The following is a 26,875-nucleotide window of genomic DNA, read 5'->3' as shown; positions in this document are numbered from 1 at the left end:
AAGCGGTTTTACCCTTAGGCTCTACCTTATATAGATAGAGAGTTGCTATTTTCCGATAGACTCTAGGCTAAAACACGACAACTAAATTGAGACGGATAAAGTGACAGCCACAATTTTTTTGAGAGCAAAAAACAAAGCATAAACAAAAAATTAAAAATAATAGTAGGTGATATTATTGGCGAAAAAAAAAACTTTTATTGGCAGTTGAATAAAGTAAAAGCATTTTCAGAAATCTGCAAACAGTGATTCAACTCCTTGTAGATGACGCCGTTTCCAAAGTCAGTCAACCCACAAAAAGCGTCAAGAAACAATTGGACATTCAATATATCACCAAAAACCCCACATAAATAATATTAATAAAAGCAAAATAATAATATAGCACCACAATACGGTAATTAACAAGAATAAAAGAGCGATAATCACAGTGAGATTTTTACGTGAAATTTTTTTTGAATAAGGGAAAAATCACGGCCCTTGAGAATAGCTACAACACTCAAAAGAAATAACTCTCTTTTGATGTTTTTACCCACTATAATATCGTTCACTCTCTATTTTTCTCACGAACTATTTTCTTATATTTTTTTGTGAGGTCTAATTCTTTAATCCTTGTTGGCGCGGGCGGAGATATTGGCTCCGGTACCACGTCGTGCACCGCGAACATTTCCCTTGCCGCATGTTGTTCCCCGTATACGGTCTTAACTCCATCCTTTGTTGAGAATTTCATCATTTGGTGGAGAGTGGATGGTACTGCTCTCATGCAGTGTATCCACGGCCATGCAGTGTATCCACGGCCATCGAAACAACTAGAAATAAGAGTAAAAGTCTTTAATAGGAGAAATGGCGTAGCTCTTCGACCAATCAGAACGAAGTATTGGTTTAAATTTTTTCTTCCTAACGCCCACCAATTTGGCAACTTTAGACTTTTTCGTTATGGAGATGGACCACACAATTTTCAGCACGGTTTTTACTACTATATACAGCCAACGTTTCTTTCTCTTTCATAAACCAACCACAATTCTTACGAAATAATCGAAGATCAAGAGAGGAGAAAACGACAATCATGTGTTACGAGGTTAAGTGTTCGACTTGTGGAAAGACCAGTTGGGGTGGTTGTGGAAGACATGTTCCTTCTGTTTACAACCGAATCCCAGAAGGACAACACTGCCAGTGCAAGGATTGGCCCGGTGTCAAAACCACCGGTGACGGCGAGGGTTCTGTCGCCGCCGCCGCCGTCGCCGCCGGGGATTCTCCTACTGGTTACTGTACTATCGTCTAGAGAAATTGGGAGTTTAAATATGCTTAAGTCTATCTTTTTTCTTGTACTCTGATTAATAAGGTTAGCTCAAGTTATGTCTGTTGGGGAGCTAGTATATCAATGTAATAAATGTCTATGGTTATGGATGGTTTTTCTCTTTAATTTTCTATTTTGGGATTTATGAAATAGCAGTATCTTTCACGGCAGACCTATATATATATATTTCCATGATTAAAAGGTAAAATACATAAGTTACCCCTGAACTTTGGACCAAATCCCTGTTACACACTTTCTGACCATGAAAATCATCTTACACACTCAACCTTTCCAGAGTGTGTCTAATACACACCTCTTTGCCTACGTGGCTAGCGCGTGTTTTACAAACAAAATGAGGCATCTGAATATTAAAAAATTATATGTCTGATATTTTATTTAAACAGTTCAGATTTAGTGAAATTTATCCAACGATTACAATAACATTTCTTTCTTTCTTTCCTTTTTTTAGTTTCTCTTTTTTATTTTTCTAAACTAATCCACCACCTGCCCGTCGAGAGCCCATCCAGACCTCTCCATCGTCCACCATTGATGCTCCACAACTTCTCCACCATCCTAAAATCAATCTAACACTCACCTGTCGAAAAATCACTATACCTTCACCATTGAAGCAACTTTTCTCTTCTCTTCCTTTTTCCCCTTACACCTGTTGGGGGAAACCATGAAGGAACCCACTTACCATTATATACCATTGGAGAGGGTTGTAGGTTTGCTTAAGAAGAACCAATATTCTAGTACAACTAATTGTTTTTGGCGTTTGGATCAAATCTTAATAAGTTTTTTGCAAAAGATTCCAATATTTGGTACTCGAATTTTGTATCTCGAAAATATTTAGAAATTAGAAGCTAGGAGCATTTGATTGGGCCTTCTAGTTTTTGTTTAAATTAGATGGCAGAGGTCTGGTTGTTGTCGCCGGCGAAGAGAAAGAGATGCAAGGGGGAAGATGGTAAAGGGTATAATTGTAATTTTATATATTTTAATTTTTAAAAGAATAATAACACGTGTCACAATCTTATTAGTGCGTGACTTTACACATATTTTGAAAAATTGGTCAAGAAAAAAAATATGTGTATTAGACACACTCAGGAAAGGTTGAGTGTGTAAGATGATTTTTGTGGTCAGAAAGTGTGTAACAGAGATTTGGTCCATAATTTAGGGGGTAACTTATGTATTTTGCCATGATTAAAATAGTAGAAAGAGATTATACTTCTACATTTGTCATAGATTAGTTTTTGAATCTAGAATAGTAACATCAGTGTGAAAAGCTAGAGTTTCTAAAATCTAATTTCCAATTGTTCAAACGGTTTGTCATTTGAATATTCCTACACAAAGTTATGGTCATAGCTACTTAACCACTCTTATTTTTTTTTTTTACAAGTTCATGTATATTTTGCTCTGTCCGAGTTTTTTAACACTAACCATCAGCAAATGCAGTTCAAACATGAGGTTAACAAAATCTCAAGCCCTATAAATATAAATTGATGTATTTGATATCAAAAACTTCATTACATTATTGGCATGTATGTTACTGTACTGCTACGGGATAACTAATCCCCGGATTAGTTATATCATGATTTTATCTCAACCAAATATGGGATAAACTCATCTCAAATTTAATCCCGGTATAATTATCCCCTATCCCTCATACCAAACGAGCCATTATTGACGTAGTAAATGTTGGAAATAATTGGATAATTACGGAGAATAAAAGGTTTAGCTTGAGGCGTGTCAAAGACACTGTCCTTAAGGATATTTCGCCCACACCGAGATGAATAATATTAGGCGTATCTCACAGGATTCAACAAGCTCTTCTGGTATAACTAATACTAGAAACAACAAAGATTTATGAGAAGAAAACCCAGCACAAAAGAAAAAGGAAAGAAAAGTTTTAACTTTTTTCGGGCTACTCCATGAACACAAACAAATAGCTTTATATATAGTCCAAGAAAATGGACATCTGAAAATGAAAAACCGGTAAAATCCATTAAGGATTTAATGTCAAGAATTCACTGCCAAAATAAATCATTAAGAATGCAATACCAAGAATGCCAAAACTGATCATTAAGAATTCAATATTAAGAATGCCAAAACGTAAAACCATTGAAAGCCATCAATTGCCAAACCGTTAAAATCAAATTGTTAATTGAAAATATTCCACGAGATACAATTCTATCAAGATCACTTAATATTATATTAAAATAATGAACCTAGACATAATTGTAAATATTCTTTTTGAGATATTAAAATATTTTTGTCTCAACAATCCCCCACATAGCTCAAAAAGAATATTATAATAAAATAAGATAAAACTATATTTGCTGGGTTTCACAAATGAGCATAACGTGTCGCATCTGGTGTCTCTTGGACTATGAACCATACCTAGATAAAATAAGATTAAACTCACCGAATAATTGGTGAAGTTCAAAACTTCTATGAACCAAGAATTCTTTTGTAAATTTAGTGTCTTATCTATCACATTATACCCACACACACTTTGTTGTTTGTCGCGGTTTTGCGCTAATAGGCCATGCGCGCGCCTGGTTTTCATGAGTGCTCTAGAAATTTTTTGCTATAAATTTCATAGGAGCGGCCCCACACCACACTCATATAGGTCCATCCATCAAGTGTATTCTGCAGCACAATACACCACCTATAAAAGGCTATGAATTATTAGATTAAGAGTTCAATAACTCAGCCTCTCATTTCTTGCAGTCTTGCACTATATACACACACACCATAGGAAGGGCTATAATTAATAGTGCACATTTGATCAACTAATGACTTGTTATTACCCATATGAACCTACTTCACGGGATCTCCAATCACATAGGTTGGGTTACCATCATAGTTGATATCACTCAAATTGGCAAAAGTCTCATTCCCCTCGATGTTTCAGATATTAATGTTCTTCCCAAAGGTTTAGTTAGAGGATCAGCCAAATTCACTTCTGACTTCACATAATCAATGAAAATAATTCCATCTCTCAGCAGCTGCTTTATCACATTATGTCTCAATCGGATATGTCTACTCTTTCCATTAAAGGATTTATTTTTGGCAATGGATATTGCAACTTGGCAATCACAATGCATCGACACAGAAGGTGTCGGTTTAATTCCTAATGGAATACTCGCCAAAAGGTTCTTTAACCACTCGGTCTCATTGCCAGCCAATTCCAATGCCACAAACTCAGATTCCATGGTAGATCTAGCTATTATTGTTTGTTTAGCTGATTTTCATGCCACAACACCCCCATCGAGGGTGAACACATAACCACTAGTGAATTTTGTCTCATCTGAATCAGAGATCTAGTTAGCATCACTGTATCATTCTAATACAGTGGGAAATCCACTATATTTAATACCATAGTTCATGGTACCTCTCAAATATTTCATTACTCATGACTTGGGTTTTGAGAATATCTACTCAATCTACACACAACATATGCAATATCAGGTCTAGTAAAATTCATCAAATTCATTAGACTACCAATAACTTGAGCTTATTTATTTGGAAAAATGCATAAGTACCCCCCTGACCTATATTCGGATTTCCAACTACACACTTTTTCTTTGCGGGAATCCTATTACCCCCCTAAACTTATTTTAAATGAAATTATTTGCACCCTAAAACTAGACAACCAAACTCTTGGCAAGTGGTGAGCTACACGCGCCCCCACATGTATTCTTAGTATTTTTTTTATTCTTTCTTATTTTTCTTATCCTTTTTTCTTATTTCTTATTATTCTCATTTTTTTGGTTATTTCATTCTCTTTCTTTTTGTTTTGGTCACCGGTGGCATAAATTAGTGGTCGTCGGAACTTCACAAACACCATTTTTTCCGGCGACATATTTTTATCCCGATCTAAGTGTGTTTTATATATATATATAAATTTTTCTTGAAAGTGTAATTTATGAGTGGGAGGAAGAGCAAAAGAAATAAAAACGAATGTAAGCTGAGAAAATATTTTCCAGTTAAAATTTCAATACATCATTTTTTTTCCGGCGTGGGAAGATTTTTCGATGATGAATTTTCCCTCCCAAATCTGAGTGTATTTTGCTTTGCTTATAAATAGATCTTTTTGAGAGTTTAATTTGTGTGTGAAAAGAAAAAATGGAAGAAAAACGGTTAGACAAAGTCGTCGGTGAATGAATATCCGCCGGAATTAGAGAAGAAACGAAAAAAAGACAAAGAAAAAGGAAAAGAAAAAAAAGTAAGAAAAATGGTAAAAAAAAATAAAAAATAACCTAAAAATCGTTTTTTCTTGCATCTCACTCTACTTTGGGAGACTGAAATACACACTCTCTGCCACGTCAGCGTTAAGGGTGCAAATAATTTCATTTAAAATAAGTTTAAGGGGTAATAGGATTCCCGCAAAGAAAAAGTGTATAGTTGGGAATCCGGGTGTAGGTGAGGGGGTACTTATGCATTTTCCTTAGTTATTTTGATCTACAACATCTCCCTTATTCTTTTTTAATTGACTACTAGCATCATAAGGAGTGCTTATAGGTACCACATCAAAATTATCAAAATTTTTAAGAATTCTTTCAACATAATGTTCTTGAGTCAACATCAAACTATTGCCATCTCTTATAATTTTCATGCCTAAAATAACACTAGCTTCTCCCATGTCTTTCATCTCAAAATTAGAAGACAAGAAAAATTTGATTTTATGTACCAAATCAAGGCTAGAACTAAAAGTAAACATGTCATCCCCATAAAGGCAAATAATAACACATGTACCATATAAACATTTTGTATAAACACATTTATCTACTTCAATTGATAAAAAACCATCATTAATCAATACTTGATCAAATATTTCATGCCACTATTTAGGCGCTTGCTTTAGACCATATAAAGATTTTAATAATTTACATATTTTATTTTCTTGTCTAGACATTATACAACCCTCAGGTTGCTCCATGTAAATTTCCTCTTCCAAATCACCATTTAAAAATAGCATTTTAACATCCATTTGGTGAATAAAAAGTTTATAAATAGAAGCCAAGGCAAGTAAAACACGAATCGAGGAAATTCTAGTTACAGGAGCATAAGTATCAAAATAATCAATATTTTGCTTTTGGGTAAAACCTTTTGCAACAAGTCTAGCTTTGTATTTATCAATGAAACCATCCGGATTGGGTTTCTTCTTAAAAATCCATTTACAACCAATGGGTTTAGCTCCCGGAGGTAAATCAACTAAAATCCAAGTTTTATTTTGTAAAATTGAATCTAATTCTACATCAATAGCTTCTTTCCAAAATGAGGCATCATACGAAGATATAGCTTCAGAATATGTTAAAGGATCATTATCCACAAGATAAGTATAAAAATCATTATCAAAAGATTTTTCTTTCCTTGATCTTTTGCTTCTTCTTAAATCCTCACTTCCAAAATCATTTTTAATAATTGAAACATTTGAAATATTATCACTTGGAATAATAGGAGCATTAGAAATTTTCTCAAATTTTAAAGGAAAAATATTTTCAAAAAATTCAGCATTTTTTGTTTCAACAATAGTATTGTTTTCAAGTACATCACCTTTAACTACTAAAAATCTGTATGCTGTACTGTTTTCAACATACCAAATAAACATACAATCAGATGTTTTAAATCCTATTTTTCTTTTCTTAGGATCAGGCAACATAACTTTAGCAAGGCACCCCCACACTTTCAAATATTTCAAATTAAGTGGATACCCTTTCCACAATTCATAAGGAGTTTTGCCTGTTTTCTTATAAAGAATTCTATTTTGTAAATGACAAGCAGATAAAATGGCTTCACCTCGTCTCCTAAATCAGTATGAATTAAACTTAATAATTTAGATTCTCTAAATACTGAAGTTTGTTTAGCTTCTGCACAAACTTCACACTTATTAATATTTGAAATAAGACCTTCAGAATGCATTTTTTTTAATATAAGATAAACTAACATATCCTATTCTAGCATGCCATAAATTAAAAGAATCAATCAAGTAAGTAGAAGTATTATCATTTCCATTGATAACATTGAGTACAAACATGCCATGGTTATAATAACCCTTGCCAACAAAATTATTATTCTTGGTCAACACGACCTTATCAGATTCAAAAGAAACCTTCACCCCCACTTTTCCTAATAATCCCACAGAGACCAAATTGGCTCGGATACTAGGAATATGCAACATGTCATTCAATGCCAAAGTTTTGCCAGATGTGAGTTTGAGAAGAACTTTGCCTTTTCCAAGAACTTGAGTAGTTCTTGAGTCACCAAGATAGACAACTTCTTCTCCCTCATCAACTTGGGTGTAAGACACAAATTTAGCACATATGTGCCTTGCGGCTCCAGAATCTAACACCTAATCTTTCACATTGGCCACAAGGTTCATCTGGGAAACAACCGCAACAATTATATCATCCACTTTGGCTTTAGTTAAATTTACTTTAGCCTTAGTTGGATTGTCATTCCCAACCCTTTTTCGGCATTGAGCAACATAGTGGCCAAGTGTGTCACACACAAAGCAGTTGCATTTTTCCTTTAAGGTTTGATTGTTGGTTTTGGGTTTATAACCATTTCTTTTATCATACATGTTACTTGATTTTCTCTTACAGTTGTTCTCCTCCACAAGGCTGCTTCTAGTAGCAATTTCTTTTCCTTTGTCAATAACAGCGTGTTTGCGGTTAAAATTATCTCCACCAAAAACAACAACAGAAACAGTTGGTGCAGCAGGAGTAGTAGCATCGACAACAACATTAGCAGCGTTATTCTCCATAATAATAATGTAAAATATCCTTAAGATTGTTGGAAAAAATTGGATAATTATGGAGAGTAAAAGATTTAGCTTGAGGCATGTCAAAGACACTGTCCTTAAGGATATTTCACCCACACCGAGATGAATAATATTAGGCGTATCCCCCAGGATTCAACAAAACTCTTCTAGTATAACTAGGAGTAGAAACAACAAAGATTTATGAGAAAAAACCCAGCACAAAAAAAAGGGAAGAAATTTTTTAACTTTTTTCACACTACTCCATGAACACAAACAAATAGCTTTATATATAGTCCAAGAAAATGGACATCTGAAAATGAAAAACCTGTAAAATCCATTAAGGATTTAATGTCAAGAATTCACTGCCAAAACAAATCATTAAGTATGCAATACCAAGAATGCCAAAATGGATCATTAAGAATTCAATACCAAGAATGCCAAAAGGCCAAAACGTAAAACCATTGAAAGCCATCTATTGCCAAACCGTTAAAATCAAATTGTTAATTGAAAATATTCTATGAGTTACAATTCTATCAAGACCAATTAATATTATATTAAATAAATGAACCTAGACATAATTGTAAATATTCTTTTTGAGGTATTAAAATATTTTTGTCTCAACAGTAAATTCATCAATAATTATCAATATATTGATAGAATAGAGCCCTGCAAGTTCCAACAGAGGAAAAAAATATTAGGTGATCTCTTCTCATCTGCCCAAGTTTTAGCGGATAAAGTTATCCGATACCTATGCTGTTGAGAGGTAGGAGGTACCCTGTGGAATTAGTGGAGGTGCGAGTAAGATGGTTCGGATACGACCGTCATAAAAAAGAACCCGCAAGTCCTCCTAAAAGTAGCTTTTATCTGGACTAGATAGTTACTTGACTATCAATCTCATTTCAAGGTAGAAAAAAATGTAGTCCAAAGATCCTCAGCTAAGGAATTCCCCTCTGCATGTGCTGAAGTTGGTGTTGTCATGATATCAGAATTAGTCATGTTGAGGATTGAATTGGAGTTTACTATCCCTGTTGAGGAATTGTTGAATGAAGTATTTGGGGTTGAAACCATCTCAGTGAAATAGGATTCAGATATTTCCCCTCTTCTTCCAGCTTCATCACATTGTGTTTCTTTTGTTAGTGCAGCAACTAATTCTCCATTTTGCTGCAGTTTGCTTTCTTGACCACAACTGTGACTTCCTCCATAAATAACTTCAAAAACTGTTGCCTCTGTATCACTTCGCTGGACCATCTTAGTAGCCGTACAACTAGATAAACGACGACGAGCACATCGATAGTATTCTCTGCAGTGCCATAAGAAATTGTCGTGGGAACTTGTATTTCTAGGTAAAACATTGAATATAGTGTAGTATATCCACCTTTGAGCAACTTTGTTCTCCGTTAAACTTTGATCTAAGCTTACCCCGTAATTAGGAAAAAAGGTTTCGTTCTTCTCCTTGACCCCTAACGGAGCTCCAAAAAGGGTAAATCTGGACACGTAGAGTCCACCTATTTACCTGGAGCTCTGTTAATGACAAGGACAATACGAGACGATTTTCTAATGCAAAGGGGTATGAATGGACCAAAAGTCTAAGGGAAGACACAGTTAGCAATTTCGGATAATATAAGAGCCGAATTTGGGCAGTTTTCCCTTCACAAAGCGAAGGGAACTTCGTACAAACAAGAAATAGAACATCCAGGTTTTGGTTGCTGCTGGACAAGAAACATACAGAACCAGATTCTCACCTGGGATGTTTTGCCCCTAAAATATATTTGTGTCCATATTTCCTCCAACTGTATCCATCCTCAGGTGGAACCTCTTCTCCAGATCGAGCACGTACGTACTCTGTCCTTCGCGACACCATCTTCCTACAATGATTAATTGTGTGGAACAAGTTAAAAAGTTCCTAACAAGGACCTCCACCAAATGTAAGAATGCACCAGTTTCACTTTCTAAAACTGGTCTGTCGTCTCATCTGAGTAAATTACAGTAATAGTCTATGTGAAATTATCAGCGATCATATACATATCGTTTGTTAGTTTTGCCTTTGGGATACAACAACAACGAATCCCCGCACAGTGGGGTTTGGGAAGGATAACGTGTACGCAGACCTTACCTTTACCTTATGAAGCAAGAGAGACTGTTTCTGATAGATCCTCGGCTCAAGAACAAACAGTAATAATGGCAAGGAAATAAGATAACAGAAATAGATACCATAGCCTGTAATAGCAAGGGAACTAGGAATACGAAGCTACAAGAGAAGTGTGAAAACTACCAGCAATAATGCCACATCGTCTAACAACAAGGAACTCGGAATAAGAGAATATAAGACTAGTACTACTACTAGTACGACTAGAAGAGACTCTCGACTACCTGTCAACCCAAAACCCTAATCCCGACCTCCATACCTCCCTATCGAAGGTCATGTCTTTGGAACACATATATGAATATATTAGCTATCGTGTAGCGTTGATATGTTCTTATATACCTAGAAATGTCATGACATGTTTAAGCCCATTATGTAGCATAAATCTTTGTCTCTATCTTGAACTCCGCCCCAGTCAAATACTACCACATAACTGAAACTAGAATACCTCTTCTTACCCGGTCAAATACTGACACATAAATTGAAATGAGAGTACCTCTTCATGGAGTTGCAGGGACGGTCAGAACTCTTTGTGCTAGCATCAGCCAGAAGATGCAGAGATTCCAGCTTGCCAGTTGATGAAGATGGTGCTGGATTACTAATCTGTTTACCTTTATTCATCCCAGATAAAGCTGTGCCATTTAAGAGGGACAGAGCTTTATCATAGGAAGAAAGTATTTCCACAGATAAATACTGGCATACATCCTGTTTCATTGGATCAAAATGCTTTTGCAGCTGACACATCAATTCCCTCCCCTTAGTTAGCTCAGTTATCGCTACCTCTCTCTCCCAACAATTCTCCTCTCCCATTTTTGCAAAACTAGCTAGCAACAACAACTATCCAGTACAGTCTCGCAAGTGGGGAAGTGTAGTGTGTACGCAGACCTTACCGCTAACCCAATGGGACAAAGAGGCTGTTTCTGATAAACCCTCGGCTCAAAGAGACAATATATCGGTACCGTCAACAAAAATGCAAATCTGTATTTTCCTTTAGATATTGCAAATCTGTATGATGAGAAAAACTAGTTAATGAATACCTAAGAAATGCAAGATGAATCCAAATAAGACTTTAGATCTCAATAAAGAGCACTTTACGTTAGAGTAAGAAACAGATGATAAAGTTGTTCTTATGGTTGGTTGAATTGTTAGAATGGATTCAGTTATTGTTAGTCAACTTCTTGTTTGGCTGTAGTACTGCTTTGAGCTAAGGAGGAAAAAAGATAATCTTTTTTTCATCAGAAAAAGGAGACATTCAATGAGAAAGAAGATAATAAAAAAATGGATTGGATGATAAATAAATTAGAGAAAATTAAGTGTGAAAACTTGCTCTCTGCTTTTTCTTTGAGTCAATGCACAATGCAATTAGTTGACTATCAAGTCCTCCTGTGTTCACTCGCTATAGGAAATAGCTAGGAACTTGATTAGTTCTTACCAACTTTATTAACACATCTACTCAAGCATTTTTTTAGAAATAATAAATATCAAATCAAGCACTTGTCCATTCCCATCATAAATTAATGATGTTGACAGAATTGATATATAAGATCAAATTAAACATTAACTGAATTTTTTTTTAAAGGACAGTAAGTAACAATTTGGAACTTAAAGAGAAGTGTTATATATATATATATATATATATATATATATATATATATAGCAAACTCGTGCTTAGTACGCGTATTTGGTACCTATCTGGGCTTAGCGCTGAAACTCGAAATCTCACCGGTGTAGTGGGAAAAATTGAGTTTATATATTAAAGTGGTGTAAAGATGACGTGTCATGATACATAGACTGGTCAAAAAGTTATAACTGACAAAGAGGCACGAGTTGCAACAGATATGAGTAGAGGCAAAGGAAGAGGCACGAGCGGTTATCCAAAAGACTCAGCGCTCGTACCTATTTAAGTCCAAGAATCAAGGGGAATGAATCTGGCACTACATGGGAGTACAGATACAATATTTAATGAGCTTTAAATACTAAAAACGTTAGAGAATCTGTATTAAATACAATGATTATGTAACGTAGCATTTAATGTCTTTAATTGTCCATAATGGCCTTATTATGATAAAGGCAAAACGCAAATCTCCAAAATAGCTATAAAAGGGAGAGAACGGATCAATTGTAATGACAGGAAAATACTATCTGAATATACCGATTTACTTGCTTTTCTTCTGATTATCTTATTGCTAGCCAAATTACTTTCTTTTATATATTTTTTTGATTATCAGTAACCCGAGTTCTTCTAAATTAAAGTTTTGACCGAAATTCCATTTTTTGGTTAAACAAATTGGTTCCGTTACCAGGAATCTGATAATCTATCCTCTTTTAGCTTAAATTTCCCTGTTGCATCAACCATGTCGAACAACAATGACAACATTCAAGGAAACCAAGGAAACAAAGGAAACCAACAACTTCAGGGAAATCCACAGGGTAATCAAACCCCCGTCCCTTCTCCACGAGGCTCTCCTCGGCGGTCTCGTGAAGGCTCTCCTGATGGATCTCATACAAATGGAAACGCTCAATTCGAAATGTTGAAGCTATCGATGAAGCTTTGCAGAAACTAATTGTTGCACAGGTCAATAAAGCTCTTAAGGCTTTTGCTAGCCAGTTACCTACTACACCACCTACACCCACTCCAAATAACAACACTTTGGAGAACCCTCGTTCCGGGCTCGTTAATTCAGGTAGTGGTGGAATCCCCAGCGAATCACAGGAGGGAGAACCAGGTAACTTAGTCAATTTTGATTTACAAAATTTAGTACTAACATTGCAGAAACAGCTTAAGGAGCAAAGTGACCGCACAGAGCAAATACCCGGAGTGCCGCCCGTAATCAAAAGGATAGATACGGATATATATTCGCAACACCCCTGGAAGCCAAGTGCTGCTCCCCTCCCGATTCCAAAGAAATTCAAAATGCCTAATATTCCAAAATACGATGGAACAACAAACCCACGAGACCACATGAATGCATTCATAACAGACGTAAAAGGCAACGACTTGACCAAGTAGGAGATTGAATCAGTATTAGTTAAAAAATTCGGTAAAACACTTACCAAGGGTGCATTAACATGGTATTCTCTTTTACCCGAAAATTCTATAAATTCTTTTGCTGAGCTTGCAGATTCTTTCGTCAAAACACACTCGGGAGCTCAAAAAGTCGAAAAAAAAAATGGAAGATATTTTCAAAATCAAGCAAGGGGACTCAGAATTGCTTAGGGAGTTCGTGGATAGATTCCAATGTGAAAGAATGACATTACCACGTGTACCTGATAATTGGGCAGCTATAGCTTTCACAAGCAATTTGAATGAAAAGAGCTCAGAAGCTACGAGGTGACTCAAGGAAAGTCTTCGTGAATTCCCAGCTACAACATAGAATGACATTTACAACAGGTATAACACAAAGCTAAAGATAGAAGAAGAAGTTGTTCCACAATTCCAAAAAAAAAAAAAGTAAGTTCGAGACGGGCGAAAACCGAAAAAAGGTCCGGTAAAAACAGGTACGAGCCATATATGGGACCTGCGGGATAAGATTCACGGTCAAAACAGGACAATCAAAGGTATGATCATAGATCAAGGAATAGAGAGTCAGGCTCTTCATCAAGGTTTAGGAATGATCGAAACACCCATGAGTCACGAGATGATGATAGAAATTTGAAGGCGAGATTTGGCGGTTACAATTTCAATGTGAGCACTTCCGAGCTCGTAGCTATTTTGAGAAACATGGGTGACAAGGTACGGTGGCCAAAAGAGATGAGATCGAATCCAAACAGGCGCAACCCTGATCATTTGTGTGAGTTTCATAATGATCACGGGACATAAAACAGCAGACTGTAGATTTTTACAAAGTAAAGTTGATCATTTATTAAAATAAGGGTATCTCACCGAGTTATTTAGTGAGAAAGGTAAGCAAGCTTACATGAAGAATAGGCAGGAACCCCCTAAACCACCTTCTCCCAAAAGGACCGTCAACGTTATAAGCGGGGGTGAAGACATCAATGGCGTAACGTATACTGCGGCTAATAAAATTTTCAAAGTCACAATTACCCAAGGGAAATGGGTGCAACATGTATTAGAGGAAGACAATATTACATTTGATGATGCTGATGCGGATGGTGTATTATCTCCTCATAATGATGCCCTGGTAATATCATTAATTGTACATGATACTAGTGTGAAACGAGTTTTGATTGATCCAATTAGTTCCGTCAACATTATTTTGCTATGAGTATTACGTGAGATGCAAGATGAGGATAAATTAATACCAAGGCGCATACTTTATCTGGATTTGACAATTCTAGAGTTGTGACGAAAGGAGAGGTAACACTCACCACATTCGCAGAAGGAGTTGTCAAAGATACAAAGTTTCAAGTAGTAGATATGGAGATGGCTTACAATATGATCCTTGGGAGACCATGGATCCACGAAATGGATGACGTTCCTTCAACCTTGCATCAAGTTATTAAATTTCTATCACCATGGGGAATATGTCAAATCCGCGAGAATGTGCTGTAGCATATTCAAGTATGAAAAAAAGAAGAAAAATAGCAATCACAGAAGACAGTTGAGGGCACCACAGCACAAACCTCAACTGAACAAGGGCGGACAGATGTGGATTCAAGGCCTGATACCATTCAAGAACCAGAAGAAAACAAAAATATTTAAACAAAAATTGAAGAATTGGAGGCTGTGGTGTTATTTGCACAATGGCCTGATAAGAAAGTCTATGTAGGGGCCAGTCTAAGCCAAGGCATGAGAGGTAAGTTAATTGAATTTTTGAAAACTAACGTGGACTGTTTTGCTTGGTCCCACTCTGACATGACAGGAATACCACCGGAGGTAATGACTCACAAATTGAATGAAGACCCAACGTACCCTCCTGTCAAACAAAAGAAAAGAAGCAAGGAACTTTCAAGAATCAGGTGATTCAAGAAGAGGTTCAAAAATTGCTAAAGATTGGATCCATCCGCGAGGTAAAGTATCCTAATTGGTTAGCCAATATTGTTGTAGTTCTAAAGAAGAATGGTAAGTGGCGAGTTTGTGTGGATTACACAGACCTTAATAAAGCTTGTCCTAAAGATTCTTTTCTACTACCACATATAGATCAGCTAATTGATGCTACTGCAGGGCATGAACTATTAGGTTTTTTAGATGCATATTCAGGGTACAATTAGATCAAAATGGATCCAGTAGATGAGGAAAAAACTTCATTCATAACAGACTGGGGGACTTACTGTTATAAAGTAATGCCTTTTGGTCTCAAAAATGCTGGTGCAACATATCAAAGGATGGTTACTAAAATGTTTCAAGAACATCTGAGAAAAACCATGGAGGTTTATATAGACGATATGCTTGTTAAAACTCAGCATTTGAGAGATCATATATCACACTTGTCTGATACATTTCAGATTTTGCGCAAATTTAATATGAAATTAAATTCGGAGAAATGTGCATTTGGTGTCGCGTCAGGTAAGTTTTTGGGTTTTGTTGTTTCTAACCATGGTATTGAAGTGAATCCCGCACAGATTAAGGCCATTGAAGAAATTCCTGATATGCTTTCAAGCAAAAGGGACGTGCAGAGGTTAACAAAAAGAATTGCAGCCTTGGGAAGATTCATTTCTAAATCATCAGAAAAGTGCTTTAAATTCTTTTCAGCTTTTAAAAAGCAAGATCACTTTGAGTGGAATGAGGAATGTTAGTAGGCACTCAAAAATTTGAAGACATACTTATCAAATCCACCATTGCTCGCAAAACCAAAGGCTGGGAAAAGGCTGTTCATCTACCTTGTTGTTTCAGAAGTAGCGGTAAGTGCTGTTTTAGTCCGTGAAGACCAAGGTAAACAATCTCCGATCTATTATGTTAGCAAATCTTTGTTAGATGCGGAGACAAGGTACCCTCAATCGGAAAATCTTGAACTTGCATTAATCATGGCATCTAGAAAATTAAGTCCTTATTTTCAATGTCATCCTATTGCTGTAGTAACTGCTTATCTATTACGCAATATATTACATAAGCATAAATTGTCAGGTAGGTCAGCTAAATAGGCTATAGAATTAAGTGAATATGATATCACCTACCAACCTAGAACTGCTATAAAATCTCAAGTGTTAGCTGATTTCATAGCTGATTTTAGCCAAGGGATGCAATTAGAAGCAGAAAAAGAGTTGCAGGTCTTCAACGGAGCTAACCAAGGAACTTGGACCTTGTTTACTAATGGTTCATCTAACGTAAAGGGTGCTGGTTTGGGGATTGTTTTGGTACCACCTACGGGTGAAACCATTCGACAAGCCATAAAATGTCATTCTATAACTAACAATGAGGCAGAGTATGAAGTTGTGATTGCAGGTTTAGAACTGGCACGAGAACTTGGCATAAATAAGATTATAATCAAAAGCGATTCACAGCTCGTAGTTAATCAAATGCTAGGGACTTATATGGCCAGGGAAGCAAGGATGCAACAATACTTAGAGAAGGTACGGGATTTGATAAAGCAATTTCAAACCTGGAAAGTAACACAAATATCAATGGATGAAAATGTTGAAGCCAGTGCCCTAGCTAACCTTGCATTTGCGGCGGACATGGCAAGCAATGAAAATGCTTCAGTTATTCATTTGTTTCATTCAATTCTCAACCTCAATAAGAATGAGGTAAATTTTAATAACTTAACTTGGGATTGGAGGAACGAGATTACTGCCTTTTTGCAGTATGGTACCGTCCCTGAAGATAAGAAAAAGCTCATGCGCTTCGAAAAAAGGCTGCTCGGTATTGCTTAAAGCAAGGCAATCTTTACCGAAAAATGTTTGGTGGTCCCTTAGCAAGATGCCTCGGACTAGGGGTGTTCACAAAAATCGAAAAAACGAACCAAACCGAAAATTAAACCAAACCGACCAAAAGAACCGATACTTTTTTGGTTTGGTTTGGTTTTGGTTTTGAATTTTAAAAACCGATCAAATTTGGTTTGGTTTTGGTTTTAATAAAAAAATAACCGAAAAAACCGAACCAAACCGACTATAGGAGTAGCTATTTCAAATTTTTTATTACACCCATATATATATATATATATATATATATATATATATATATATATATTTATACAAAGTTTCAAAATTTTTATGGTGAAGATTAATCGTCTGCACTTTTAGTACAATTCTTTACTTTTATATTCTAGTTTGATTGATAGTTTTCTTTTGTTAAGTGTAAGAATCCATTTCATGTTAAAAAAATATATTTTTAATTGAGTCCTTAAATTATTCATCACTATTTGATTCAATTATCATCAATATATTTTAGTAAATAATAGATTTCTCAAAGGACAATTGATTTGATAGTGTTACGTTGAAAATATGGCCGCAGGAATATGTGTTTGGTAGTGTATGTCTTATATTTAAAAAAAACGATAAATAACTGAAAAATCAAAAAATCGATAAAACCCGACATAAACCGAATCGAGAAAAAACTGACATAATTGGTTTGGTTTGGTTCTAATATTTGAAAAACCGACTTACTTGGTTTGGTTTCTTTTTAGGAAAAAACCGATCCAAACCGAACCATGAACACCCCTACCTCGGACCTTCTCAGACGGAATACATAATGAGAGAAATACACGAGGGGCATTGTGGGAATCACGCAGGAAGAAGGTCATTGGTAAGAACCTTAATTAGGGCAGGTTATTATTGGCCCAAAATGGAAGAAGAAGCGGAAAGGTTCATGGCTAAATGTGATAAATGCCAAAGGTACGGTAATAATATGCATAGGCCCATGGAGTTATTACATCCGGTCATTACACCGTGACCATTTATGAAATGGGGGATGGATATCGTGGGTCCACTACTGCAAGCAAAAGGACATGTAAAAATTTTGCTCGTACTCACTGATTATTTTACTAAATGGGTAGAGGCAGGAGCATTTAAACAGGTGCGAGAAAAGGAAGTTAAAGATTTCATTTGGCAGAATATCATATGCCATTTCGGTGTGCCAAAGGAGATCGTGTGTGATAATGGTCCTCAGTTTATAGGCACTCAAATCCCAGAATTCTTTCAAAGTTGGCAGATTAAAAGGATTACGTCTACACCTTACCATCCGGTAGGTAATGGGCAAGCTGAGTCAACAAACAAAGTCATTATCAATAATTTAAAGAAGAAATAGAGGAATCCAAAGGTAATTGGCCAGAAGTGTTACCTAGTGTTTTATGGGCATATCGCACAACAACAAAAACAAGTACAAGAGAAACACCATTTTTATTGGTTTATGGAGCTGAAGCTTTAATTCCAGTTGAGATAGGAGAGCCGAGTACACGATTCACACAGGCGACAGAAGAATCTAATGACGAGGAAATGCGTGTAAATCTTGATTTACTTGAAGGAAGAAGAGAAGCTGCACTAACAAGAATGGCAGCACAGAAGAAGGTCATAGAACGATATTACAACGAAAAAGCACGCCTCAGATTCTTCAAAATTGGGGACTTCGTGCTCAAAAAGATTTTTCAATCTACGAAGGCAGCTAACTCGGGGAAACTAAGTCCAACATGGGAAGGACCCTATAGAATTCATGATATTGCAAGTAAAAGAGCATACGAGCTGGAAACAATGGATGACAAGATACTACCTTCACATTGGAATGTTGTTCATTTGAAGAGATATTATTTTTAAAGAATACCCACGGTCAGGTATCCATATTTTAAAATTTAATTTTTGAATTGTTAAAATTTTACTAACGATTTTAGATGATAGGCAAAACGCTAACTCGTACTAAATGATGAGTAACGACCTGCAAGGTACGTGGAATAAATTAAACTTTCTGGGCTAGGGTTACAATTATTCTGATAGAATTTCAAACGAATTAAGTAGTCTTCATCTATAATCGTACCTCCGAGTCCCATATGTCTTTCTTTACAGGGAAAGGACCAAATGAGAGGAACAACCAAGTGCTCGAGGCTTCATACTTCAACGCTCAAATACTTGGGCGACTACATAATATACATAGACATGTGTATAAGGAAGGCAAAGAAGATCAAGCCCTGAAAAGTTCACTCATTGAATGAGTCAAGTGCAGAGCAAAGTCACGAGCTAAGGCCAAAGAAAAACCTTACCATAGTTAGGGTAAAGGCTATGTATTGAAACGGGTTATAGATAAAAACCTCGTGTTTATTTTTCACTGAAACGAGTTATAGATAAAAACCTTGTGTTTATTTTTCACTGAAACGGGTTATAGATAAAAACCTCGTGTTTATTTTTCATTGAAATGGGTTATAGATAAAAACCTCGTGTTTATTTTCTTTTTAAAATCTGTTGCAAGAAAAATAGTTACGAGAAAGTTATAGATGTAATTCAAATACGTGTAAAGTGTTATTCAATACTAGACAAAATTCAAATAAAAACTTGTCAAAGTTATATCAAAGAAACATGTGCATTCCTATTTCTTTTATCGTATGTTAACACCATTATGAAGTTGAGACGTCTTTTTCATTAAGTGTCAAATATAAAGGGCCCTCTTTTATAAAATTCATGATTAATAAAAATATTCATGAAGTTAATAGAAGCATTTTTAAAGAATAAAAATGTAAATTATTCTATAAGTCCTTAAAAATAAAGGCAAGAATAAACTAAACAGAAATTCAAGATAATAACGAGAAAACTTCTTAATATTAAAAAGCTTAAGACTAAGTACGAACTTAGTCATAAACTGCGAATTGTTTATACAAATTGCCCCATGAAAGGTCCGAGGACTTGAATTTCCAAAACAAACCTTCAAATGAGGCCAAGGGTTTTACGCAATTTTCCCAAAAAACAAAACAACACAAAGAAATTCAAATGACTTAAACTTATCACTAAGAAGATGTAAGAACTGAAGAAGATACATCAACAGCAGCGGGCTCAACTTGGTTTACAGCAGCGGGCTCAACTGGGCTTGAAGGAGTTGGGATACCCGTATCAACTTCAACATTCACAGAAGCTTCGGTCACGGGAGAAGGAAAATCTTGAGTTTGCTGAGCCTTCTCAATAGTTTCATTGATTTTAGCTAACTCAGATTCCAAGTTAAAAGTCTCTTGGCTAGCTTCAACTAGGGTATCACGACGAGAATTCAAAAACTCCCAACTCACTTCAATGGCAGATTTATCCTCAAGGATTTCATAAACCCTTTCCCAGTCAGCAATTTCATTCTTTAATTTCTCATTTTCAGCCAAGGTAAAAGTTTAAGAATCTTGGAGAGAGGCATGGGAACTTTCTAAGGCACAAACCTTATCAGAAGAAGCTCGGAGGTTTTCTTGTGCTTGAGTCAAATTCTGCACGAGCTCTCCAGCATAAGCCTCTTTCTCACCCAAGAGAGCCTTCAACTCTCTAATCTCTTCACTTGCCTTGGACAGTTGCTCGGAGAAAGAGGTTTCAAGACGAGCCTTTTCTTTATCCGCTTGACTTGAGGAAGCCTTTTCAACTGCCAACTCTGAAGTTAGGGCCCGTACCTGCTGCTCCAAGGTACTCTTACTTTCTTTTAAGTAGTCCACATCAATCTGAAGGCTTTCATACTGCTCCTTCCAATTGCATGCCTTTAATTGAGAATATCACGCACTAATTGCTCTGAGAGGGCAACCCTTTTCATCATCTCCGTGCCGATAAGATTGGCCTATAAAAAAAGGAAGGGAAATGAGAATCTCAAAGATAGAAAAATTTTAAAGCACAACAAAGGAAAAAAGAGATGGGGAATACCTTTAAAGAAGCGTGCACAATATCATTCATCAAAGTCAAGGAGCTATGGCTCTCTAGCTTGGCTTTTTCAATTGGTCCAATTAAGGGCTTTAGCCATACATCTGCTTGACCTGATTTCCTTAAGAGATTGCCCTTAGCCGGAACTTCAATGATCACTTGCCTCATAGCACCACTCCTACTTGAGGAGCCAACTTCAGCACGATGAATGATTGGGGGAGGAATTGTTGAAGGAGGAACAATAGAAGTAGGAACCGTAGAAGTAGTAAAGACAGTCTGGGGAGGAACAGAAACAGCCGAGATTGGCAAAGAAGGAGTCACAGACACGCGTGTAGAAAAAGAAGCCAGAGGTGCTTCATCCAAAACTGGGCCTAAGTCTTCACCACCAAACCCGTTGATAAAAAGTTGCTCAACAGAGTCATGAGCAGCAGTGTGAGCAACATCATCGTCAAAGAATCACTACCGGGGCCTCAACAGACGTCTTCATCTTTTTCAGAATCTTGTTCATTAACGACTTTTCTCTTTGATGAAGAACTCAAGATTATTTCTTGGTCCCTTTCCAAAGAGATACGAGAAGCCACGACCGCCTCGGCAGTAACTCCTTGAATAGCAAATCCTGATAGAAAGAAGGATTGAAATTAGTTCAGAGAAATAAAAAATATATGTAAGATAAAATAAAACAAAAGCTCTTACCATGAGTTTTTACTTTCCAACCAAATCGTTGGGAAAGGGTCTTCTAAGATCTACCATCCATTGGAGAAATCTTCAATAACTTGTCTACCTAATCACGGAAATTGGGAACATCTTCCACAACTCCCATGGTTGCTGAAAAAGAAAAGCAAAATTATAAGAAAAATCAACAAAATTGAAGATAAAGGTACGAGAAAGTCAGAAGACTCACGTGCAAAATTCCACTTCTCAGGGAAAGGAACGTTCTCATCACCTACTAAACCAACAGTGGGAGCAGCAACAAACCTGGCATACCAGCCACGATCTCTGTCATCTTCAGGGCTTACCAAAACTCTTTTGCTCCTGGCTATTAGTGTAAAAATACCATTGCGAAAGAGTTTGGGGGAGTAAAGGTGGATCAAATATGGGAAAGTAAAGGGCACATTGATTGTGTTGGTCAAATGCCTCAAACAAGCAACAACCCTCTATATTATTGGGCCAATTTGACCCAAGCAAACATCAAAGAAACGACAGAACTCAAGGATAACAGGGTCAATAGCTGGTTTAAATCCTAAAGTGAAAGGGTATGTATAAACAAAGGAAAATCCGGTTAAGTAGGAAGTAATTCTTTGATTCGGATTGGGAATGATAATAGGAAAATCATGACTCCAATGGCAGTCTCTACGAACTATAGAAATCAACCTTCAGTAATTTGAGTGGGATAAATATCAGCACGATCTAAAGAAGATATTTGGTTTCTAAGAGACTCTCTGTCATGATAAAAAGATAGTTCCGCAGGAACTATCTCTTCTACTGAAGGCTCACGAAGAGGTTTAGAAGGTTCTTTACCCCTAGAAGAAGATATTTGTGAAAGAGAACTTCTAGTTCTAGAAGAAGGGCCAAAACTAGGTAAAGGAATAGAAGAACCACGTGCAGATCCTAAACTATGGAGCCTACCTCCTCTTCTGATCCTACTGGGGGCATCAAGGAAGGTATCAACAATGGGAACCCTTCTAGGGTTAGGGTTTGATGAAGACATGATGATACGATGAAGAAGCAAACAAAGATTTGAGAAAATTGGATGTTCAGAAAACATTATGTGGTAAAGACAAAGAAGAAAGTTATATTTATACTGATAAACAATCGCCAAAGGAAAAGGTACAATGATGGAAGGACCATAATAATGATAACTGATGCTTCATTAATAGTGAAGCCGTGAAAAAGCCTTAAAAATGCTGCAAAACTTCAGAACTAATGAAAAGATGACACATGTGAAGAGCATTAAATAGAAGTGACAATTGAAGCATCGACTCTGTCATAGCATTAATTGTGACAAAAATCCTCATTTTAATGAAATCCACTTCCCAAATATTCAATCGATGAATAAACGTAAGTGGGGGACTATCTGTATTGGGAAAAATTGAGTTTACATATTAAAGTGGTGTAAAGATGACGTGTCATGATAGATAGACTAGTCAAAAAGTTACAACTGGAAAAGAGGCACGAGTTGCAACAAATACGAGCAGAGGCAAAGGAAGAGGCACGAGCGGTTATCCAAAAGACTCAGCGCTCGTACCTATTTAAGTCCAAGAATCAAGGGGAATGAATCTGACACTACATAGGAGTACAAATACAGTATTTAATGAGCTTTAAATACTAAAAACGTTAGAGAATCTGTATTAAACACATTGATTATATAATGTAGAATTTAATGTCTTTAATTGTCCATAATGGCCTTATTATGACAAAGGCAAAATGCATATCTCCAAAATAGCTATAAAAGGGAGAGAACGGATCAATTGTAATGACAAGAAATACTATTTGAATATACCGATTTACTTGCTTTTCTTCTGATTATCTTATTGCTAGCCAAATTACTTTCTTTCATATATTCTTTTGATTACCATAACCCGAGTTCTTCTAAATTAAAGTTTTGACCGAAATTTCATTTTTTGGTTAAGCAACCGGTACTTGGAACCTCAACACATGTACTTGGAATCTCAGCACGAGTACTTGAAATCTCAATAGGGCATTCAGTACCTACCTTGCTCAGCACGGGTACTTGAAACTTCAATTCAAGTATTTGGAACCTCATCATGGCTACTTGGAACCTTAGCACGAGTTCTCAGAACCTTGCACGGGTATCCGGTACCTCAACACAGGTACTTGGAACCTCAAGATGGGTGCCCATACCTACTGTGCTCAGCATGAGTACTTGAAGTTTACGTTCGAGTACTTAGAACCTTAGAACGGGTATTTAGAACATCAACACAAATTATTAAAATCTTAGCACAGGTGTCTAGTACCTCAACACGGGTATTCTGTACCTACCGTGCTAAGCAGTGATACTTAGAACCTCAATGTGGGTACCAACTACCTACCGTACTCAACACAAATACTTGGAACCTCAGCACGGGTACCTAGTACCTCAACATAGATACCCAGTGCCTACTCGTGCTCCGCACAGGATCTTTGAACCTTAGTAAGCGTAGCTGGTACCTACCCATGCTCAACACAGGTAACCAATATCAAATCATGCTTAGTATGGGTACCATGTACCTACCCATACTCAGCATCGGTACTTGAAACCGCAGTACACATACTTGAAACCTCAACATGGGTACTTAGAATTCCACACGTGTACTTGAAATCTCAACATGAGTACCTGAAACCTCAATACGTGTACTTAAAATCTGAGCACGGGTACTTGGAACATCAACACCAGTACTTGAAACCTTAACACGAGTAATTGAAATATGCTGTGGAGAATGCTAAAAGAGATAAAGAGAAAAAGGTAGCGCCAAATAAACTAGAAATATGAGATACAATTGATAGAAAATTAAGGTAAAGAAAATAATAAAATTACGAAACAATAAGTAAAGACATAATGGGAAAGAGAAATAAAATAACGATCCAACCAGGCCAAATTAGTACTTATATAAATTAGGTCTTTTTATTATTACAATAACAAATTTAACAATTATATATAATAATACAATAAAATTTTATAACAACCATCTAAACAAGAGGTAAAGGTCCATAGTTCGACCACTATAATCACATATTCGGAAATTTTAGGATTAGATCTCGCTCTCAACTTAAAATCAATGGAAATGTGGTCGTCGATCCCGAAAGCAGCATTTGTGGGGGTACCCGATTAGCTAATCAGAATGCACATTGCGGTGAAGATGGCAGATTAGCCTGTGGTTAATCTTCAAAATGTTGTAGGCTGAGCAGGCAGCAATAGCTCCGCTGCAAAATCAGAACCACATGCCGAGTAAGGTCGAACTCGAGCCATCCCAAGAAATTGTGCATAGGGTCGAATCGACTTCGAGAAAATCGAATAAGAAGGAATCGGAGACAAATCCCACTATCCTAAAAATGCTCGAAGAGTTGGCGAAGCAGATCGAGATAGGAGAAAAGAAGATCGAGGAAAATGATAAGAAGGTGGAAACCTATAACTCTAGGGTCGACCAAATTTCGGGAGCACCTCCGATATTAAAAGGACTAGATTCTAAAAATTTGTGCAAAAACCCTTCCCCCCAAGTGCAGCTCCGAAGCCAATCCCCAAGAAGTTTCGCATGCCCGAGATTCCTAAGTATAACGGGACGACTGATCCAAATGAACATGTCACATCGTATATGTGCGCCATCAAAGGAAATGACTTGGAAGATGACGAAATTGAATCCGTATTGCTGAAGAAATTTGGGGAGACTCTATTTAAGGGTGCCGTGATATGATATCATAATTTACCACCCAATTCTATTGATTCGTTTGCTATGCTTGCAGATTCTATTGTAACGGCGCACGCCGGAGTCATTAAGGTTGCAACAAAATAGTCGGACCTTTTCAAGGTAAGGTACAAAGATAAGGAGATGCTCAGGGAATTCATATCTCGGTTCCAAACGAAGAGAATGAATTTACCACCGATCACTGATGATTGGCTGTTCAAGCTTTCACTCAAGGTCTCAATGTTCGGAGTTCCATAGCTTCACAGCAGTTGAAGCAAAATTTGATCGAGTATCTAGCTGTCACTTGGGCCGATGTACATAATCAATACCAGTCTAAGATCAAGGCCGAGGATGATCAACTAGCTAGGGACCCCTTCCGGGTCCGTTTATCCTAATAGGACCGAATAACCACTTTCATATCAGGTTATCCAATAATCTCCACGAGGTACTATACCTCAAAATATTCATAAGTCACAGGTACCACTTTGTGAACCCAAAACACCTGGCATCTTGTGCCCTTATTTCAATTGGTAACTATACGAACGACTCACATGCCAATAGAACCATTCTCACATAGAAGACAAGTAAACGAGGGTGTGTATAAATACTCAATAATATCATGAACCATCTTCTTAAACCGATAGGAGTGATTAACTACGTGTATGCTTGTGTAAGTGTTCTAACACAGTTCAGGCCAACTAGTAAGTGTAGAGAAAATTAACTGTGATGACCCAAAGGGTCATCTTTCATTTTAGAATCCGATTCCGTATTCTGAGTCCTTGAAAACTGCATTTTCTCCCTCCTCAATTTGCGTGTGCAGTCCGAGCATGATTCCGAAAAGCCTTATATGAAAATTTGAGAAAAATATTGAGTTTTGCCTTTAAAATTGATTTAAGTTGGCTTCAGTCAACATTTTATGTAAACGGATCCGGACCCGTAATTTGATGGTCCCGAAGGGTCCGTAGTAAAATATGGGACTTATGCTCGGAATTGAATTCTGAGGTCCCTAGCTCGAAAATTGAATTTTTGAAGAAAATTATTAAACTGGAAATATAATAGTTTATGGAAATTGAATAATATTTGAACTTGTTGGTATCGGGCCCGTATTTTGGTTCTGGATTTCGGTACAGGTCCGTTATAATATTTAAACCTTATATGTGACATTTGGTGAAAAACAGAAGTGATTTGACGTGATTCAGACCTTTGGTTGAGAAAATGAAAGTTTTGAAACTATCTTGAAATTTTATGTGTTTTGGTGTTGAATTCATAGTTCTAGAGGTTATTTTGGTGATTTGGTCACGCGGTCAAGTTCGTATGATGTTTTAAGATTTGTGTGCATGTTTGGTTTGGAGCCCCGAGGGCTCGGGTGAGTTTTGGATAGGTTACGGAGTGAGTTTGAACTTAGAAATCTGCTATTACAGGTGACACCTGTAGCAAGACTCTAATCTCGCAATTGCGAGATCAGGCTTCATATTTGCGAGCTTCATAGTCATGGAAATTGCGAGGTCCTTATCACAATTGCGAGGAAGACCTGGTCTAGCTTAATTCACAATTGCGAACATACTTTCGCATTTGCG

At 36.7% G+C, this 26,875-nt stretch overlaps 2 protein-coding genes across 2 annotated transcripts; both read right to left on the bottom strand.

Annotated features, from left to right (window-relative positions):
- Positions 1-4,542: 4,542 nt before the first annotated feature.
- LOC138891299 (uncharacterized) lies at positions 4,543-8,060 on the bottom strand. The gene is made up of 5 exons (XM_070174651.1): positions 7,731-8,060; positions 7,261-7,646; positions 7,009-7,101; positions 6,354-6,879; positions 4,543-4,614 (listed from the first exon to the last, which is right to left on the bottom strand). Exons 1-5 carry the CDS (start codon positions 8,058-8,060, stop codon positions 4,543-4,545), a joined length of 1,407 nt encoding a protein of 468 aa, XP_070030752.1.
- A 670-nt stretch (positions 8,061-8,730) lies between these two features.
- On the bottom strand, positions 8,731-11,569 carry LOC104240163 (probable WRKY transcription factor 41). Its single transcript, XM_009794939.2, has 4 exons — positions 11,296-11,569; positions 10,697-11,205; positions 9,800-9,922; positions 8,731-9,357 (listed from the first exon to the last, which is right to left on the bottom strand). Exons 2-4 carry the CDS (start codon positions 11,008-11,010, stop codon positions 8,952-8,954), a joined length of 843 nt encoding a protein of 280 aa, XP_009793241.1. The 5' UTR covers positions 11,011-11,205; positions 11,296-11,569; the 3' UTR covers positions 8,731-8,951.
- Between the last annotated feature and the right edge of the window lie 15,306 nt (positions 11,570-26,875).

The sequence above is a fragment of the Nicotiana sylvestris genome, chromosome 5 (genome assembly GCF_000393655.2).
Source record: "Nicotiana sylvestris chromosome 5, ASM39365v2, whole genome shotgun sequence".
In the NCBI taxonomy this organism is placed as follows: Eukaryota; Viridiplantae; Streptophyta; class Magnoliopsida; order Solanales; family Solanaceae; genus Nicotiana; species Nicotiana sylvestris.
Note: the sequence above shows the minus strand (reverse complement) of the source record. Positions and strands in the feature narration are given on the sequence as shown.